Here is a 21,131-nt window from a genome sequence, read left to right on the forward strand (position 1 = left end):
CTCGGTCCAAGAATAAACACACTGAGACAGAGGTGCTCTAGACACTGAACTTTTAGGAAAATAATGCTACTCTTGGGGAGAAATACACTATACACCCAACAAAAATAAAGATTTAGAATATTTAGAAGTGGGTTTTATTTTGACTATATAAAAATGGGGGGGTTTGCATATGGAAAGTGGTGGATGAGAGAGAATTACCTAACATAATTTTATTTAAACCAAAATATTTTACAGTTAATTAGTGACCTGGGTTTCACTTTTCACAAATAAGAGAAATGGATGATGTCATGAAGTTCTCTGTCTTAATTCCAACCCTGTAGGCTAATCTACTCAAGACAGTACCCCTAGAACTACATAGGACTGAAAAAAAGCAATTCTGCAATGAAAGTAATTCATTTCGCACTTTTACAAAGCTAACAATGATGAGAAATCACTAAGAAGCAGTAGCCTGCTAACTGAAATCGATTCCACAGCTAGAAACAGAGATGGATTTGAACCACTGCAAACAAGTCAGGAGAAGAGGGATAAACTAATTTTTACATGGAAATCCACCCTCATGTATTGAAGGCCTCCTCTCTGAGCTGTTAGAAGAGGGAGAAACACTGTCCTGGGACTATACAGCAAGACCTTCTGAATTTCTGTCCAAAAAACTCCAGAAAGAAGTAATTTCTTCAAGATTTAAAGATCAATAGTTTTTTGATAGCTGAAATAAGAACATCCTGTCCAAAAAACCCAGGTCATGCTTCAGGCAAAAAAAAAAAAAACAAACCTTAAATCATCATGTTTAGGGGTTTTTTCTCAGAGCCCAAATGAAGTAGAGAGAAATTAATACTTTTACAAATATATGTTTACAAATGCATTTGCACATGCAACTAAAAATATTGTTAGAAAACTCAAGGAAAAAGTACCTAAACACCATTAAACTACACTTCATAAAATTAGAATTGGAGGAAAGGCCTCTAGATCATTCAGATGAATGAGTCAAACCTAATATTAAAAGCATGTGTTGATAGATATTTTCTAAACCTTTCATAATTCTTGTTATTCTTCCGCAGACTTGGTCCAAGTTTCCTCAGTAATTGCAGTTTTGCTATTCCATAAAACAATCACTTCTGAGAAAACAATGCTCTAGCAGTATTACATTTTCTTTAGAAGAAGCAAAACAGTTACTCTTCATTTTCCACAACTATTTCTGTGACCATAAAAAGGCCTAACAGGTAATACATTTCAAATTAGGCTATATCAGATGATGGTTGCTGTGGCTACTTATTCATACATGGAAAAGCAAGATTACAAATTATTAGAGCTAAAATCTCACTTTGCCGGGAAAAATAAAATAATTACATCTTTCACCCTCTATGAAGCACTTCCATTATCACAAAGATATTAAAGTTGCCTTTTTTTCTTAAATAGTACCATGTTGTGGATTCATTTTATTTGTGATTCAACACAGCTCCCAGAGCTTTCATTTGCTTCATTATTGCCAGCCCAGCTATCTCTCCCCCCACTATTCTGTATGCATATATTTTACTGCTGTCCTAAACATAACACTTCAGAGTTGTCTTATAATTCATCATTCTTCAAGACAGTATTTCATCCTGATCCAGTCCAAATTGCTGGACATTTCTGCTGTAAAGATGCTGAGCACAAATGTGTGCTAAGTCACTTGAATCAGTATTAGAAAATGCTCTAGACCACAGAAAAAGCCTATGGGACTCCCTAATGATCTAAAACACTGCTAGGCAGGTTCTTCAACATTATGATGGTTGTATTCAGATTATCTTACTCCCCTTTTTTTAATGAGTAGAATCAGATGGGACACAATCAAAAACCAGACTAAAGAGAAGATACATCACAGCTACTATTTCATTGCTGTCTATTGCCTAGTAAAATGACAAATGATAGGACTGATTTGTTTTATTATTACTGGCAAATACATTTAAGTCATTATTCTCCAGGATTAAAAAAAAAAAAAAAAGTTTCAGCAAATTAATAGCTCAGGCAGAATTTTTCCTGAGTATTAAAGATAAAATCATTATACACTGCCAGGAGAGCATGCTTTATATAAATTAGCTATTTGGTCTTATTTTTCCTCACTCCATTTATGATCTACCATTCTCAAAAATAACTATATCAAAACATGTTATAATTTACTTTCATAATTTTTTAACTGGATTACACCTCTTATCTCTGACCTTGCTCTTCTCCAATCCATCCTGTTTTATTAAAGATGCAGTTGCAATTAGAAACAAGAACAGACAAGTCTAAGAAAGGAAGCTCCTTTGTACATTAGAAACAAAACAGAGAAATCCAACAAAGAGTAATACAGGTGCATCACTAGTTTGAGAAAAAGTGAAGTAAATTGAGGCAGAGAACACCTTAAGAAAAGGATGGCTTCCTACATTTCAATCACTGCTGAAGTCAAACAAATAAAGCTTGAGCACTTTTTCTAATAAATCTATCAACTGCCTTCAGTAATATCTGAGACTTGGAACTGTTATATTGAAAACTAAGCTTCACTGTAGGAATATCGGGTTTCTTTGTTTTTTTTTTTAATATAGAAAAGCTATTTTCATCCATAAGTAAATAAATATATTACCTTAGCAAACTGTGCATTTATCCATTTTGTGAAAGTTTTCTTTTGAACATCTTCCCGTTCATCTGCCAGAGAAAAGGAAAGTAATTCATTAGAATTATTTAAAAAAATAATGCAATATTATTGAGTAATGTTTCAGTTATGGTTTATTGCAAATTACTAATAATACTTCAAACACAGGCAGGAATTTTTTTTTTTAAATTGCATCAACACATTTTGAAGGTCTACAGGTCCCCTTCATAGCCAGGGTCTATATCCCCAGTTCAATTGACCTATCCTGTGGTTTCTTTTCTCCTGGAAAAGAACATATTGCAGTAGGATCTGAAACACCCCATTCTAATTTTTAATTTCATATAGGTATAAAAAACCACAAACATGTCATCTGATGGTTTTGTCATCAGAAAACTCTTCTACAGTAGAAAATAACTTGAAATAACATTATATGCTTCTCCTCAAATCTCTTGAGGAAGTGAAACCTTCTGAACCCCAACAATAGTTCTCCATTGGCAGCCCCTGATATGCCTTATGCCTTTTTTAACTTGCAACTATTTACCTGTCACAAATTGTTATCTATTTTTCCTCCAGTGGAAAAAGAAAAAAACAAAAACAAAACCCACACATATATTTGTTCAGCCATACATGAAATTCTTTTTCAATTCTTTAATATCAAATCTTTATAGAGGGAGATTATTTATTTTAGGCCTTGAGTTCTCTATCTAAGTTATAAGTACAATCTTGATACTGAATGAAACTGGACAAATAAAGGTAAAGTTCTGATGTATTTTATATAGGTTGAAAGAGAAAAATTATTTCAGACTACAATTTGTAGGCATTTGCTCAAAAAGATCTATTAGGCATCATCACTGAAAAATAAAGGATTTTATTTGCTTGGCAAAATAAAATCAACCTCAACTAGAACTGAAGGGCATACGTGAAAAAAGGGTGCAGAATGCTTATACTAAAATAAAGTTCATTCAATGCAGCTTTTTAGTTTGCAATAAAAGTCTCTACACTTCTTAAATAAAAAAGGATATTAAATTCCCTTCTGAAATGTATAGCAATTAATAACATTAATGGATTCAGCTAAATTTGAGTGGCAGGTATAGACAAGCTAGAAGAGAAATGCATGGCATAATTAATTTACTTTGCATTTCCTCCCTCCACCTGTCCAAAGATCCAAGACAAGATAAATCTTTTTGATACAAATGTATCTTTTGTTCTTAAAACCTCAATATCATTTTAAACATACCTTTACTACCAGAATGTTTTCCAGTTTCAAAGATACAATATACTCTTAAAAAAATACTGGTTTGCAAAGTTACTACAGAATTATAAAGAGGTACTGCACACTTGAAGGAGCATATTCCGAGTTCAGAGGATCTTGAGGAAAAAAATAAAAACAAACAACACAATGGTACAAGTAGAAACTTCTGTCACCAATATATATGAGTATTTGCTACAATAAACTTTCTAGAATTCTATTGCTATCTATCCCAAATAATGCTGTCAGCTTCATCCTTTGGCTGAAAGTAATACTTGAATAGTTAAGACACTCATCTAAAAGCAACAGCATGTGAAGGAAATGCATGCTTTTGGTAATACATGATGCTAAAGCTGTTAAAAATGTTATTTTTCCCCACAAGCAACAGTTCTTTCTGTGCTGACTGTAAGTTGTTTATTATATGAGTTTTGTTTCCTTCCAGCCTCATGCAGTACACAGAAGATGAGAGAAGAAAGATACATTTTGTTGGTAGAAGATAAATATTCAGTCTGACGTTACATTACAAACTTCTCCAGGAACTTCATATAAAATATTACACATAAATAGCAGCTTCTGTTTAATCATCTCTGCTAAAACTGCCAAATGCAAATGGGTTCAAAGAATAATGTGGCATTTAGCAAGGGAAAGGAAAAAGAGAAAAAAATCACCTTTTTCAAACTGTTCAAACAAGAATATGTGATATATTGCAGGGAAAAAGAAAGAGACAAAAATGCCTCTTAAACTGTTCAAACTTCTGCTTTTCCACCCCAGGCAGCTGTAATAGCATATTTAGTAGCAGAGTGGCTTGTTTGTTTCAGGGCTTTTTGTTTGTTTGTCTGTTTTCCCATAAAGATATATGCAAGTTAACTGCTAGTCACCAATTATTCATGTCCACTGTGCTAATGCAAACCAGGGTCTCCTGAGAGAAATGAGAGTCAACCTCACAAACTGAATGTTTGAAACTTCTTCAAAGTCCAAGCAATGCTCTGCTACTCTGTAAACACAAACCTATTCCACTGCTGTTATCTTTATACAGAGATCACTGCAAGCACTTTCATCTCTAGGTGCTTGCTCTGACAAGTTTATACCACAACAATTTGTTACTCACAGCCTCCTAACCTAAAAATGAATCAATCTTTCGGTTATGCGTGGCATGATTTCCCCATTGTAAACACGATTTTTACAAAGAGATGTTCTCTTAGCCCAGATTTATGGATTGAATGCTCCATGTGGAAGCTGAATGACATTTATCTAGGTGCTGCAGAAACATGCCAAGAACACTCCTCTGCCACTTTCATAGTGCTGTGTTGATAAGAGATCCTTCAGCAGTGAGCCAGTGAATGTCCTTGGAGGTGCTTTTACTGTGAGACAAGAATAATCAAATGGCCCGGCCAGGTAATTCCTTCACCTGTTCAAAGAGTAATATGGTATGTTTATTTCTTTTCTTTCAAGCTGCAGAATAGTGTACTGTCTTCAGGTTAGATTTAAACAGTGCATGGATTCTCAATTCCTTTATTGCAATAACAATGGGATCCCTTCCCACAGCAAAAATGCTTTTCTCAAATTGATGGTCTTTGAACAGATTAGGCTTAACCTCATTTTCTGTAGGTTATCAACTCAGAAAATAAATGCTCTGAGGTCTACAAAACCCTGCCAGAAAAAAAAAAAAAAGATATTGAGCAGTAAAATTCACCTGATTTTCATGCCCTAGAGCCTCTAGTACCACTGAACAGATCTTGTTTTAACTGCAATGCATTCACAGATGTGTTCTGATGAGCACCCAGCTTTGAAACTGTGAATGCAACCCTCTCAGATTAGTTAACTGCATATTTGACTATTGAAGTATTAGTCCAGGTTAGGCCTCATAATAAATTATGACCCAGAGAGAAAGTGCAGTATTAATGAAGCTAATCATCTGACAAAGGACAGTTCTGGCACTTAATCAGGCAGCAAGGCTAATAGAGACAAGAGGCACACTGAAGGATGCTTAGGAACAATCATGATTCAACAGAACAAAGATGCTATTAATAATGGCAATTGGTCACCATACAACTTTGCTAATATACTTAACAGCTCATATTTGCAACCTACCACTCCAATGCAATTCCCATCTGTCTTCTACAAGAAAACTCCCAACATTATGTTGCCATCTCTTAGTAAACTACACCTTTTACTACTCTTATTTTTCCAAACCACCCTACCCCCTCAAATGCTACCAAACATATTAAATAAAAAATAGTAACAGGAAAAAAAATATTTTTAAATACCAGTATACTTTAGAAACTATTCTGAAAGTATACAGAATTGTTAACAAATCACTAAAAAATAATACTTTTAAAAAATATGATCTGGAAAATGAACCAAGATTCAGAAACATACACTATGTATGTCACTACATCATTCCATTTATATAATAAAAGCCACCTCCCCACAGAAAACATGTAGCAGGGAGGAGGAAATTTGCACTTTGTTGCATCCTTCCCTTTTTTCTAGAAGATCTTTAACCTCTCAACTCTTGACACAGCTGAATAAATATTTCTTTCACTAACTCGCAGAATGGTTGAGGCTGTAAGGCAGCTCTGGACATCATCTGGTCCAAGTGCCCCAGTCAAGCAAGGCCATCTAGAATGGATTTTACAGGACCCTGTTGAGTGTGGGGTTTTTTTTTATTATCTCCAAGGATGGAGACTCCACAGTGTCTCTTACTACTGCCACATGAAGACTGCATCTTCAGCCTTCCACAGATCTGGGTTGTGTTTTCCAAAGTAAGTGGCTTAGAAAATCCTTCTCTAGAGTAAGTGCACCCCAATTTCTACAATCAGAAGACATTCAACAAAATGGTACTGGTACATGAGGAGTGTGGGAAATGATCCATCTCCTCAGATTCTAAACTTCAATTTTAAACAAAAAAAAACCAAAAAATCATTTTCATTATCATATCAATGAAGATGTGACATTTGTAGTGTTTGAATCACTCAGAGACAGTAGTGATAGGAGGCTCAGTTGTGTGATGTATTTTATGCAGCCTTTAGCAAGCAATTCCATCACAGGTGCAGGAAGAGAAATGGGTAAGAAGACATTTTATTCTGTTATCCAGCATTGCCCTGAGTTAGGTAAACAATAACTGAATAGTTATGTTTTGTCTAGAACCAGAACCTATAAGCTTGAAAGGAATAAAAGAAAAAAGAAAAAGGAAGCAAAGAAAGACAAGAATTCCCATATAGTGGTGAAAACTTTGAAACAATGGTGTTAAGGCAGGTGTCAATTCCCTCATTCATGGCAGCTGCAGGTTCATTGGAACACTGCGCTTTAGAGAATAAAACCATCAAAATTGCTATTTGATTTTCCAGCAGCCAAACAATGCAGATTGAGAAAAGGTCAGGATTTTCCTCAGTGAGTGGGAGTGAGTGCCAGCAATGGTGGGAGTACCAGGAACAAAAGAGGCCACAGATAGTCACATTATTGATACTCTGGCTCCATTGACTCACTATTCTTAGAGATTTTCAGTACATTGTGACAATACCCTGCCAGTAACTACAGCTGCTGAGAAGTGTTCCCTTCCCATTCTTGCTTATCTGAGGGGGGAAGAAGAAATCAATGCAACACAATGACAGAATGATATTTGAGTGGACTAGCTTTGATTTTTAGTCATTGAGGTCATCCAAGACATTCACAAGCTGACAGGAAATACAATAGGCTGCTTTGACAGACAGACAAAGAATTTAAGTCTATTGCTCATGTAAGGCAATACAGAACATGCAATTCTTTGTCCATCTTCTATAAATACACTGATGAGTAGTGTGTTGACTTAATCTGAATATTGTTGAAACTCCCTGTTCCCTGTGCTACCCTCTTGAGACTTTACTGTGGAACCAGAGTCAAATCACCATAATCAAACCATCTCAGGCTTTTCAAAACACTGATGAACCTATTCAAATGCTCAGCAGAAATGGAACACTGGAAGCCCTCATTAATATAGATTTAAAGAAAAAAAAAAGTACAACTAAAATGAAAAACAGAATCCTAAAATTTTCTGAGAAAGGTTTGGCAAGAGTCAAGGTAAATTTAGGAAATGAACATGTGTGTTCCTAACAAAAAAGATTTTGCTCCCCCCGTTTCCTTCAAATAGAGGAACTCAGAAAGAGGGATGCTATTTACTGATCAGAGGACAAAAGAGGATATCTGTAAGACCCAACCTACAAGATTTCTACTGACAGCTTGGTGTAGCAGATTGAACTACTGAACTACCTTGTCTAGACTGAATGTCAGGCTGAGGAAACCTTTTATTTTTCTCATTTTATATTGTTAGTTGGAATTGTTCTCTCATTATCAATGTTTTAGGGAAACTGACTTTTCCTATTTTTTTAATTCTTTAAGACACTGCAAGTGTTTAAATTAGGTCTCACTCTTCAACTCTAACTAATTAGCTATTTAGAGAAAAACTACTGAGTGCTTTTGAGGACCAGTATGGATGTCACATAAAAAACAAGTAGGAGCAACATAAAGGATAAAGAACATGACAGACTGCCAGTGTGCAACAGAAGGAAAGATTAAAAAAGGAAACAAAACAAAAACAAGGACAGCAAAAAGAACAAGAAGGAAAAAAGAAAAATGAGGAAAGGGTGAGGGGAAGACAGAAGGGGAATTAAACACATTTACCCTGGCTTGTGGAGAAAAAAAGGGAAAAAGACATAAGGAAAAAAGGAAAGGGATGGGGAAAAGCAGAGATAAATACTTCCCTTCTGGAAAGAAAAAAAGGATATCTGGTAGACAGAAGATCATATGCAGGGAAGCAGTAAATCTGAACAAAAGAACTACTGAAGCATGTGTAGCTTAGGCAAAAAGATTTGACTAGCATCCAGAAGTACCAGAATAATGCAAACAAGCTACATACGACTCCTAAAACAATAATGGGCAGCTGTGAAATGTACACATAGATCTATGTTTGAACAAATTCATGTAATTTGCTCATGTTTGTTAACCGCCCCCCGCCCTTCTTCCCCTCCACCATTTGTCAACCCTTTTCCCTAAATAAATTGTAGCATATGGAACTCCCAAGACAAAAGCAGGATCAAAATTGTTAGAAATTTAGAAAGAAAAGAAACAGAATGTCAGCTCACACTTCCAGAACATTTTAAGTGTACACAACATGGGGTGTTCAGCTCCAGTTCATACACTCGTAATTCTATTCCCAGCTGTTGACCTAGTCCTCCTCTAGTCCACCACACACAAATATCCTTTGGGAACTGATCCTACTTCTCCATGTCCATAGATTTGACCTGAGGACCTGTAACAAAACACTTGAGTGTCAGGACATCTGCCTCAAGTGCTGGTGACCCACCCCTGCCTTACCCTTTCAAGGATAAGGACTTGTAAGAGTTCTGAACCACTTCTGAACTCTTCCAAAAATAATCTGTTCTAGTTATTAACAGCGTTGTAAACGCCAGATTAACTGGTTTTGTGTACTGGGGCTTTTTATTATGTTCTAACCAGCAATTACTTTGGATCCAGTAATTTTTTTCCAAAGGGAAATCACTAGTAAAATGCAACCTAAAAAGCCCCAGTGCTTCAATACATCAGATTTCTCTGCACAAGATAAATAACTGCTCAGACTTCAGCAACTAACCTATCTCTACCTGAGAAGCTGGTGATTCAAAAGGAGTTCAGTTTATGCCTTATCTTTACATGGAAATAGATAATTACTCATTTGGATATTCACCTGTGTATGTCGTGTCCCCTCTTTTATCTATTTTTCAATGTCATATACATATATTTGTTGGCATCCATAAAGTTAGAGGGTTTTTAGGAAATGGTTAAAAAAGTATGTAAGTCTTAGACTGAGGTACTGTTAGCATTGCAGATACAGCAGAAAAGTTTCCCAAGCAAGCAGAAAAGTTTCCCAAGCAGTAGACGGGACAAATAACAATAGGCCTCTGTAGAATTGGCTTTAGGATGGCAACAAGGTTATTTAATGTATATCTTTAGAGGTTAGCATGAATAGAGCTCTGTTCTTTTTCTCCTATGAACCAGTCTTTGTTTTAGCTACCATTACGTGTGTTTATAAGACTGGATAGAATGCTTGTCAATATGTGTTTTTTTGTGTATGATTGGCTGAAATCTAGGCTGAGATGATTTTATGTCTTTCTGTATGTGCCCACCTTCGGGAGACATTTTGTGTGGATCAGTGAAATTGCATTATCCAATTTTTGCAGTCAAACACCAATGAAATCGTGTTGCCAGTACATCCAAGTACCTTGAAAAAATACCAATGATGATTTAAAAACTTTTTGGTTTGTGGTTTGTTTGTTTGTTTGCCAGTTTTTGTTTGGCTTTGGAGTTATTTAGGTTTTTTGGTTGGTTTGTTTTTGTTGGGTTTTTGGGTGTTTTTTTTTTTGTTGTTGTTGAAAGCAACAAAATTCAATATCCTATCAGGATAAGTCTTCTTAGTGCTACAAAGTGGACTCAATTAATGAGGAAGGACACTGGTAATACCAAAATGTGAAAGAAAAGTAGAAGTTGGTCAATACCAACTTCATTTTGTCAAATGAGTATAAATGGGGAAAATACTTAATATTTCTTGAGGGATTCATTTGAACAGGAAATTTTTTTTTGGTTTACAGATTAGGGAAGCACAAGTTAAATGCTGCTGATACATCATGTGACATTATATAAAAGTAACAGAAACACTTCTTGCCACATGGATTTACTACTACTATTATTATTGCTATATATAAAATCTATTGCAACTCCACAGCCCAAAACTGCAATTTTTACCACAGCTGCTGGGAGATATGTTGCTCCTTTCATCTTAAAAAAACAACTAATAACTTGTAAGGTTGATTAGCAGGAATCACAATGTGCTTGGAGTAAGGAGGCAACGTTTGCTGCTCAGGCCCCTTGCTGGTTGTTGGGCTGATTGGAACAAAAGAACCTGACTGATATTTTAGAGAAAAAAATCATATAACTTCTTTTAAAGAGTGACAGGACCTAGTAAACAGATTAAATACGTCTTGACTGTAGTAACTCTGGTTTCAGAGTTTCTTACTTTAAAATCATTTTTATTCTTTCCTGGGGAAAATGGGAATTATTGACTGAAGCCAGAGAGAATCAGTATCAACCCTTTTTCTCCCCTCTGAGCTCATGGGTGTTCCCAGACTCTGCACGGGAAGGAAGGACATCAGGACAGATGGACAGGCCCAGCTGTGGCTGGCAGCAGCCATCCCTCTGCAAGCCCTATTGAACAGCCAGCAGCAGAAAATCCTCCTGGGTTAGACACTAATAAAACTGATTTGTGTGCACTGCAGCCTCAGTGACAACCTGTAATAAGCATTGTTACTCCTGTGCACCAAGGATCTGAGAACTGCTGAAACTAACTCAAAGTGAAAGCGAGCGCTCGCACCTCGGCTGCTGTTTAACCAGCCAGCTCAAAGAGAACCCAGCACTACAAATGTCCCTGTCACCACTGTGGGAAAGGTTACAGGCCAGTAAGGAACCTGTTCTGAAAAAACTTTAAACAGCTCTAGACTTTATGGTTTATCACCAGGAGAGTTCCATGCACTGGGAGGAGAAAAGGGGTGATAAAGGAGCTGTGGCCAACACTGAAGTTGGCTTTCCAGGAAGAGGGGTGAAGGTTCTTGGGGTTTTTGTGTTTCTTAAACCTTGGAAGAGACATCAGCATTTAGCTGATCAGCAGGCTGTCTCAGAATAAGCTGTGACAGAGGCACTGCAAAGGAAGTAATACTAGAGCAGCTATTAATTACAAGAAATGAAAAAGTCAAGGTTATGTAACTAGATAAAATTACCCGCAACTTTTATATTTATGACCTTTATGAAACTACACAGGTATTTTTGTTTTGTTTAGAAAAAAACAGATAAATGCTTATGGTTAGGCTGTGTCCTTCCTTAGCTGGAGATTTTTACCATCTAGGTTACTATTTTTGTTCAGAATGAGCAATAGAGGACAGGAGACTAAGAACAGAAGCGTTAACTCATGAGCCAGCCAGAGCAGAACACATCAAAAACAGGAAATAGGACTCCAGAAACTTTCTGAATTATAGGTTTTAGCTAATTAAAAACGAAGGTGAAAGAAGCATCAGGATTTAAAACATGTAATCAGAGTCTAAAACGTGACTTTAGTATCTAGTGCTTCACACAACCTTCTGATTTGAAAATGAAATTGCTGTTCTGTTTTCAGCAAATGCCACCTAGTGATGCATAGTTGCAAAGCTTTGAACTGCTTTGATTTTTATGTTTATTGTCCCAGACTTTCTGATTTGCTCCTATGGAAAAAATAATAATCAGGCAAATGCTCCACATGGTCACAGACTCTCAGAATTCATGTCACTCACATGCAGAACACAGAGGAGGATGGGTTAACCACATGTGAGGGACCAACATTTGTTGCAGTTTGTATTAAAATATTCATTACAAACAACCATGCAAAGTACACTGTGGTAGCTAGCACTATTCTGTAATATTTCAAGTTCTTTTTTTGTTCCTCTGTCAAAAGCAGTTAGAGAACAGGCTGTTCTAGTCTGCTTGACTGACTGCTGTCTACTTTAGTTCTTCTGACCCAATTAGTGTCTGAGTTAATTAGGAGGAGCTGCCACTGGGACATCAAAGAATGTATCAGAGAAGTTTGCAATCAATGAGACTAAGGTGTTAATATGCAATTGTTTACAATTCACACACCTTGTTCTTAGGGTTAAGATACTGTCATTATAAAGCTGACAGCATCAACTAGCCCATGCTAGAATTTATTTTCTTATACAAAATTTGAGAAACTTTGAAAGAAAGGAATACATGCCTCTAAGAACAGCTGTGTAAATTAAAGGTAAGTGAACTGTTTTCCACTCCTGCTTCACCTCATATGAAGTAGACAAAGTAATGATGAATGTATTTAAACTATAGTTGTGATTTATTTAATTTAGAAAGAATTATTGCAGGTTTCATGCTGTCAAGTCTCTTGCTGTCCTTTCACCACTCCCAAGCATCCTCCACTTTCCAAGGATAGAAAAGAAAGGACAAAGAGTAAAGCCCTTGTTTATAGTGGTAATTGTGGGGGGAAGCCAATAGAACAGGATTTAATTCCCCTATACCCTTTCCCCTTTTGCAGCTACTTTGTTCTGTTGCTAGTGGTTCAATTGCATAAATGACTGAAGGATCTTAAATTTTGAAAAATACACATATTATGATCTGAGTGTTTGGCATACTGAACATGATTCTCCAGTATGACCCCATATTTGGAAAAACTCCAACTGTACAGGTGAAGGCTAATACAAACTAGATATACCAGCACTTCACAGAAAATCTGGATTACAAAGAATTCTAAATGTGTATCCCCTACACCCTATCAGGGCAAACATTCCTGAAAAGAAAAAGAGAGTAATTGAATTTCTAGACAGCTGAATAGCAACACCTTTCAAACAGCCACAATGTTTATTGCAGACTGTCCTTCCTTCAGTTTCTTACTGAGGCATCTCCTTTTCATTTAACAGCTTTATTTGGAAAGTGACTTCTCAGTTCTCACACAAAGCAAAAACATTCAAATTGGAAGAATGGGGGAGGTGTTTGTCTCTTTTGCTTCTAAGATGGTGCAAAATAAGAGCACAATAGAAACGAGTTTTAGACTTCATCACAAAGATGGCGACAACTGTTACAAAGATTATGCATTTTTTAGAATTTTAAGGCAAAATGTATTAAAGTTAGAACTCAGCAATATGCCCAAAGCCACCAATAGTTTAAACCGTGTTTTACTCAGCAACCAGTGGGCAAAAAAAGCTATCTTTATAGAGAACAGGCATTATAAGCTGTAAAAATCACATTGCTGAAGACAAGAGAAGCATTTAAGGTGAGGTACCACCCTTGTCTGTCAGATTACACAGCAGCTTTGGCTTCTGGTGCAGTCTGTGCCTCACTGGGAGGGGGCAGCCTGTGATACCCAGAGGAAATCGCAGGATGTGCTTCTGAAGCACTCAGGCATTGGTCCTGCTCAGGAACATTTTATTATCTATGGTAACACTAAAACAACGTACTTGGCTATGTGTTGTTACACATATGTTAACAATTTTGCATAAGGTTCTTAGATTATTTTTAAACTGTCTACAGAACTAACTGAAATTAGGTAGAAATCCTGTCCAAAATTCATCTGCCTGACATTAGAACACTGGCTTTTGTTGAAACTGAATATTCAGTTTGGCGCTGAACACATTTTTCATCCACACATGGGGACAAAGCTCAACATCTTAAATTTACCTTGGAAGAGCGGAGTAGAAAGAATTGGTAAAAATAAAATGGACACGAACACTAAGATAGCAAGGAAGAAAGAGGATATACATAATTACCTCATCCATATTTTGAGATATTTTTTCCACTCTGGGATAAGGGGGAAAGTAAAGGGAGGAGCAATTTTTAGAATGACAACATCATTACATTTTTTAATATCACTCTGAAATTCTTATTCCTCTTCAGAATATTTGAAGCACTAGTGAAATATTTATTGAAATTAGATTTAATGAGTACTGTTCATCTTCTCATTAAGTGGGCATTGTCAGAGCAAGTTGGAAGAATATTTGCAATAACAAATTGTATTTAAATCCTGGCAGATTTCATGCCCTCCCAACTGAAAGTAGGATTTTCTGGCTGTACCAGACATGAACATTTTAGATAACTAATACATTTGTTGCCTGTATGTATTCTGTGCATTGACCAGTGGTTTTTTTTCATTGCCTACATCATTCAGAACTGCTTGCAATGAAGGATTTCATATCTATAACATTAAGTGAAGATTAAGAAATATTAGTATTGATGCTAGGACAGTTACCTATTATAAACATCGATTTTTATTTCAACTCAGTGCCAACTCATCAGCTCTACTGAGAGGAGCTGTGTTTCCTTAATATAGATTCTGTACAGAAAAAGAAGAAAAACATCTATTTGTCATTCTTTTTACAGCTGTTCTTTTCCAGTCTAGACAACTCAAGGCAAGTGTGACATTTCACAAGATCATAAACTACATTGAAGAAACATACTGTCATTCTATACCGATGTTTTTGCAACAGTAAAGAAGAATAATTTTCTTTGTAGCCTAATGCTTTTTAGAGGCACCCCAATCAATCTGCACAGATATTTTGATCACATTCATCCTAATAGAGAGACAGAGTGAATAGATATTGGAATTTCAGTTTGGGCTTCTATGCTGGAGGATGTACAAAAGACCAATGGAAAATATTCCATGTAGAAAACTCTTAAACCAGCAGAGGAAGGGAAATAAGGAAAAATACTTTAAAATGAACGTTAAAATGTATGGATAACTTCCTGGGAGAGGAAAGAGAAGAAATGAGTATTCAGCTAAAAAGACTATTGATAAAATCTCACCCAACAAAGCTGAAACTATTACACTGTGGCTTTGACAGCTACTTAAAACCTGCACATGAACCAAGGGAACTTCACTGAAATTAGAGCATGATGGTTTAGAATGAATCAAAAAATGTTATTCACATGACTTCTCAGGAAGTTCAGATAGTACTCTACAAAACAGTTTAATGTGAACACAATAGAGAACATACACCCTCTCTCCCTGTTGAAATCAGGTATAATTCCTATTTTCTACATATTCCCCCTTTAATTTATCAATAATACATCTTCTTTGCACACTCTTTAGCTTCTTTAATGTTTTCAAACTCCATAATTTGAATCTGGCTACCTGCTCACTCTATGGTTCACAGTTACACTGCAGAATTCCTGAGCATATAAAATCCTTGGGACTAATGTGTAAAAGGATAAAAGGAGATTTATAAAGATTACTGGTGGAAAGGCATTCAGATGGATCTGAGCACAGGTATCCTGAGGCAGTGTTTAGCTTCAGTAAGAACTAATTACTGATATGCAGATGCTGAGATGAGCTCAGCTGGTCAGAGTGTGGTGCTAATAACACCCAACATTGTGGGTTCAGTCTCTGTGTGGAGCATTTCCTTAGGAGCTGGACTTGATCATCCTTGTGGGCCCCTCCAACTCAAAATATTGTGTGAATCTCATGCTGGCCTCTACCATTGACCATGCAGTGGATCTTTAGGGTAATTCAGTGAGTATGAGGATCAAGAAAACAACAATGACTACAGTATTCTGATCCTTTTACTCAGCTCACAAAACAAATATTCTTTGGCCAACACAAAGAACAAAAAAGAAAGTTATTTCCAAGAATTTTGAGAAATGAGGAATGAATTGGCTACTCCTCTAGCCAACACCCCACAACTAACTTAGCAACCACATAAATAGTGTCTATGTTATTTTAGTATTTCTACATTGCTAATTGTCAGGCATTCTTCATCAGCATCATCAGCTTGATGACAATGACACACAGAGGTTAAATCATTTGGATATCTGATTAGCTGTCAGAAACAATGATTCTTTGACATTCAGGCTCCACCTAACATCACAGCAGGACCCAAAGGGTTTGCAACCAAACACCAGTTTTGGAAATTAAAAATACTGCCATTCTTATAATGAAAGAACTTGAAAATCATGCAGCAGGCAGCTACATTAATAAAAGTAACATGCCAACGATTTACAATTAATCCAAAACAACTTACAAAGGTCAAATTGGCATGACTGTGACATTTCAAGCAATGTAAATGGAAGTCTTAAAATTCTCCATGCTTCTATTTTACAGTCCCAGTAATAAGGAAATTGAATGAATTTCAGGTCTTTGACATGTTTGTTCTATTGACAATTAGGTCTTGAATAGAAAATAACTTTGGTAATACACAATTCTCCATAATAAATTGTTTAACAGCTAAGGAGATCATTATGCATAAAAAAGTCATTCTTTTTAAATTATTTCTGTTCCAACTGTAGTCAAATGAGATAGGACAACAAATCTTCAAGGACAAGAAGAAAGCTTAAGAAAGCTTCTAAACTCTGTTTATATAATCAGGCATGCAGATAGTATTTAATAGAATCTAATGCAGATATTTTCCCCCTGCTAGGTTTTACCCATGGTAAGAAACTACCCAAAACACAGACTGATTGGACACTGGTTTTTTGGACTAAGCAAAGTTTGCCTGACTACAAACTCAATTTAATTAACATTTCCTATTTGACCATGAAGCTAGGTGTGGTCATGAGAAAACAATTTTCCGTGCTACCAGCGAATATATTGAATTAACTGCTCAGTGAGATGGAGAAAGAAGCACGATAAAGAAGCAATATGAAGACAAAGTTTTAGAACTGACAGTAATGTGGCTTAAGTTATCTTCAAGAAGTAGCAACTATTTACACAGTAAAAAAGAATTATGTTAGTAAATGGAGACAGGACAATATAGAAGGACTTCTTTCTATAAAGTGCTTTCATACTGTAACTATACCAGATGGATACTAGTCAGAGAAATTCATGCTCTTTGCTTCATGTATTTGAATATTTTTCACTGCCAGCTTTGGCTTGTACAACATAAACCTCACACAAAATATGTAACCTTCAACCAGCCAATAAGACAGGTCACCATCAGGAATTATATATTTAAAAAATTGAAAAAAGTTATAGTCTCAGAAACAGAAACAGTTAAGTCATCTTCCTTTTGGTTGTTGATTTATTTAAATGCACTCGATTTAAGATGAGCATTTAAGGGTCTGCTGGTTTTTTTATTTTAAAATGGAACAGATGTACACCTACTTTTCAATGTACTGCACTGTCAAGATATTCCCCACAGCACTCCTTGTAGTACAGGACTCTGCTAGAACAGAGAGGAACCTACTTTATATTTTAATTTTGAAATATATAAATAAAATAATACTGCACATACAGGAAAAAAAAAAAAAAAGAGAAGAAAAAGAAAGAACTTTCCTATTTCATAGACATTGGACAGACATGTCATCATCCTGGCTGGAAGGAGGTGAAAAACCAGTGTCATTGCTTGAAATGATGTTACTGGCTTATTCTCATTAGTGAGGATTACAGTCTTGGCAGTCTAAGCAACATAGATTGAAATAACTGCAACAAGTATAATGCCAACACTAAGAAATAAGTAAATTATGGAATTATAGTCCTTTACCAGCCTGTAAAGCTTAATAGCCTTCCCAAGCTATTATTTTAATTTATATTTTCCATAGAACTTCACATCTTTGAAAATGTTTCTATTCTAAGGAACACGCAGTTACTATGATTGCACGGAAAGTAGCAGATCAAAACCCTCAAAAGCTGGCTTTGATTTTTCCTACAGCCTTGTCAGAAACATAAGCATTCTACAAGTTTTAGAGCTGAGATTAGATATTACTTTTCAGAAATAATTATTTTAATATTAAATGCTGCTTTAGAGAATTAATTAATACTGCAAAAAACATTTAAAGTATTAAAATTCTGTGCACTTACAATGTACAGTTATAAAAGGATGAATTAATATTTATCCTAGAACATTGAAATTCAGCTAGAAATCTGATCAGTAATCTTTCTATGCACATTCAGAGGACTATAAAAACAGACATCAGTGGGGTGATTCAGAAGCAACTTGCAAACAATAAAAAAAATCATCATGAGGTGCTTTTCAAATGCATCCATATTCTAATTTTGCAGCATTTGCATTGAAGTGAAATGTATCTTAAGACTACCCAAAGCACCAAATCAAGCACACAAGGTGTAAACATAGATATGCAAGGGTACACATGGTTAAAGTACTGAAGTTTTTGCAGTGGGTTCTGTCCTTCAGATAAATCAGAGGTCTGCAACTGCTTGGCTGTGATAGAGGCAAAATATTCACCCATATGATGTTCACTTGTGCAAGTGTTCAAGCAGCCACATCTCTACAGCACTGGTGCATTAACACAGCTTTCCATGAAAAATGGCACACACATCCAGTGATGTTTGATGACTTTTATTAAACTCTTCAAGCAAGTGCTCATCTCACTTCTAAGTATTCCTGGACATCATTTTCAGTTCTAATGGCACTAAAGAGAGCATTAAGCCTAGTTCCTGTTCCTTAATTCATTATTTATTCCAGGCACATAAACTTTAACCCATATGTGTAAGCAGCTATTTTTAACTTCCATAGAGTGTATTTGACTGCAGCTGGGTTTTGGATTTTGTTGGTTTTTTTTTTTTCCCAATGCTATTACTAGCTGTCATCTTCACTTTACAAACTGCAATTAGGCCTGGTGATTAAAATGCATTAACTACATTTCTGAGAGCTGCTATATGTAACAAAGACCATAGACTGTGTGTGTTCTTCCCATCCCTGACTATTTTTTGGCACACTACCATCCTCGACCATTGACATTAAGTATTGCCTCTACATTTCTCTGCAAAATGTATACACAAGGTATAGGAGACCTGCAATGAAACAGTCATCTCTGAACAAATATTTAAAGTAACAAGTCCAACCAATCAGAACTTCTGGGTTTCTTTGCAAATGTAATTATTGTAGAAATTCTTTGAAAATCTTGATCATTTATCTGAACACTGAAAATGCCTCAATTTGTTAAGCATATATTATGGTATATATATACACACATTTATGTATTCACCACACTTCAAGACAGAGCCTTTTGCTCTGTATTTTGCACCTTACTAAAATTCCTGCAAGAAACCAGGTAAGCACTGCCACCTCTGCCACTTCTGTGTCTGCAAACACAATGGTTCAAAAAGTCTCACCAGCCCAAACTTGTTCCAGATATATTCTGCACCACAGCTGATACTCAAGGAACCAAAACAAGTCCACCCAATTTTTCCTTTACAAGGTGGGCTGGCACGCTGACCTCTCTGCTGCCCAACTCCCATAAACCTATATCTACCCAGGAAAGATTGCAGCAGAATACAGAGCGCTCCAAAATTGTACCAATGATGGCATGGAGATTTACAAGCAAGCCATTAAATGAAGATAATATGGACAGAAATATGCCAAGCACTCTTCAGAATGCATTTACATGCAAGCTGAGCTAACTGAAATTCTTGAGGAAGGCCTACACTCTAGATTAGGTATGATGCACCTCCTCCCAAATTAAAATTAGTAAGGTCTTCCCCCTTACTACTACAGATGAAGCAAGGAACAGCCTGGATATCAGAGCTTCATCACAGCCACTTATCCCCATCTGAAGAAGTGAAAAATGCTTTTGCATAGATAGGAGATGTACATAAATTAAGGATTTTTAATTTGTGGCTCCTTTTTTGCCTTTGTTTTGGTTTTGATTTTTATAACTTATAATAATAGGGAAGGAAAGGACATTTTATTCTTAATTTACATGAAGAGTTATTAACATAGTTGTTAACAAGACTGTGTAAAGCCATGGTTGTTCAATAATTAAATAGATGGAAATATCCTGAATCAAAGAGCAAATCCATCTATAGAATTGCTGTCAAGGAGAAGAATTGCTGAAAATACAATTTGTTCTTCTATAACAAGAAAGAAAACCTTATATTGATTCAAATGTTATCTCTCTACTGGATAGAGTACCATTGTTACATTTAATTAATACAATGAAATTTCCCAGTCTATTCTATTAGTTGTTTAATACAGTTAGAATGAAGTTAAATAAGTGTTTAACTCTTTACTAAATTTAAAATGAAAACTGAGCAGTAATGACATTTCTTGACATCACAAAGCATTTTTTCATTTATTTTTGATACTTCCTTTTTCTGTAATATTTCTCTTCCTAACTAGCAGAGAAGAAACACAATTCTGATACACCTCATATACTAATAGTTACCAAAGGCAACAATTATTATTTCTTGATCCCATTAAAACAGACACAACTAAACTTGCAGTATCACTGTCCTAGTCTCCATACTAATAAACCCATAAAATAGGACAAAATTTTCTTATGAGAAATGAGCACTCTTGCTTTCTCTGCAAGTCCAAACTAGTAAGACCCAAGTCACTGCCTAACAGAACAAAAACAACTTCTGTATGTTAAGCATTTGTGCACACGTATTACCTATTATTAAATGAAAAATTACATATTACATATCAAAGGCCCTTTTCTCAAAATCTACATGATGAAACGGTATCAAAACTCCACCTACTTAAAATGCACTGATTTACTCACTGATGAGATGTGCAAGAAAGCAATTTTTTTTGGTGTGTATATATGTGTATGTATGCTTCAGGACAGAGAGAAAGCAGAGTTCATGGTCTAATCCAGTTTGCCACATCTGTATCACCAACTGGACCCTCTCTTAGATGTGTGTGCCAGACTTCACTTCAGTCCAGCTTAGTCAAGTTTATCCCTGCATGTATTAAGGGTGCTGGTGAGACAAAACTCTGTTCAAGGAAGGATTTTTCTGCAGCA

The 21,131-nt window shown here is 35.8% G+C and overlaps 1 protein-coding gene across 2 annotated transcripts in view; it reads right to left on the bottom strand.

Moving 5' to 3' along the window:
* DMD (dystrophin) overlaps positions 1 to 21,131 on the bottom strand; it is a 1,160,174-nt gene that overhangs the window by 872,821 nt on the left and 266,222 nt on the right. For both annotated transcript variants that reach the window (XM_059491405.1, XM_059491401.1), the window contains exon 2: positions 2,600 to 2,661. In XM_059491405.1, the coding sequence (XP_059347388.1) occupies positions 2,600 to 2,661 (62 nt within the window). The remainder of the gene's footprint in view (positions 1 to 2,599; positions 2,662 to 21,131) is intronic.

This window comes from Ammospiza nelsoni, chromosome 2 (genome assembly GCF_027579445.1).
Source record: "Ammospiza nelsoni isolate bAmmNel1 chromosome 2, bAmmNel1.pri, whole genome shotgun sequence".
Lineage (NCBI taxonomy): Eukaryota > Metazoa > Chordata > Aves > Passeriformes > Passerellidae > Ammospiza > Ammospiza nelsoni.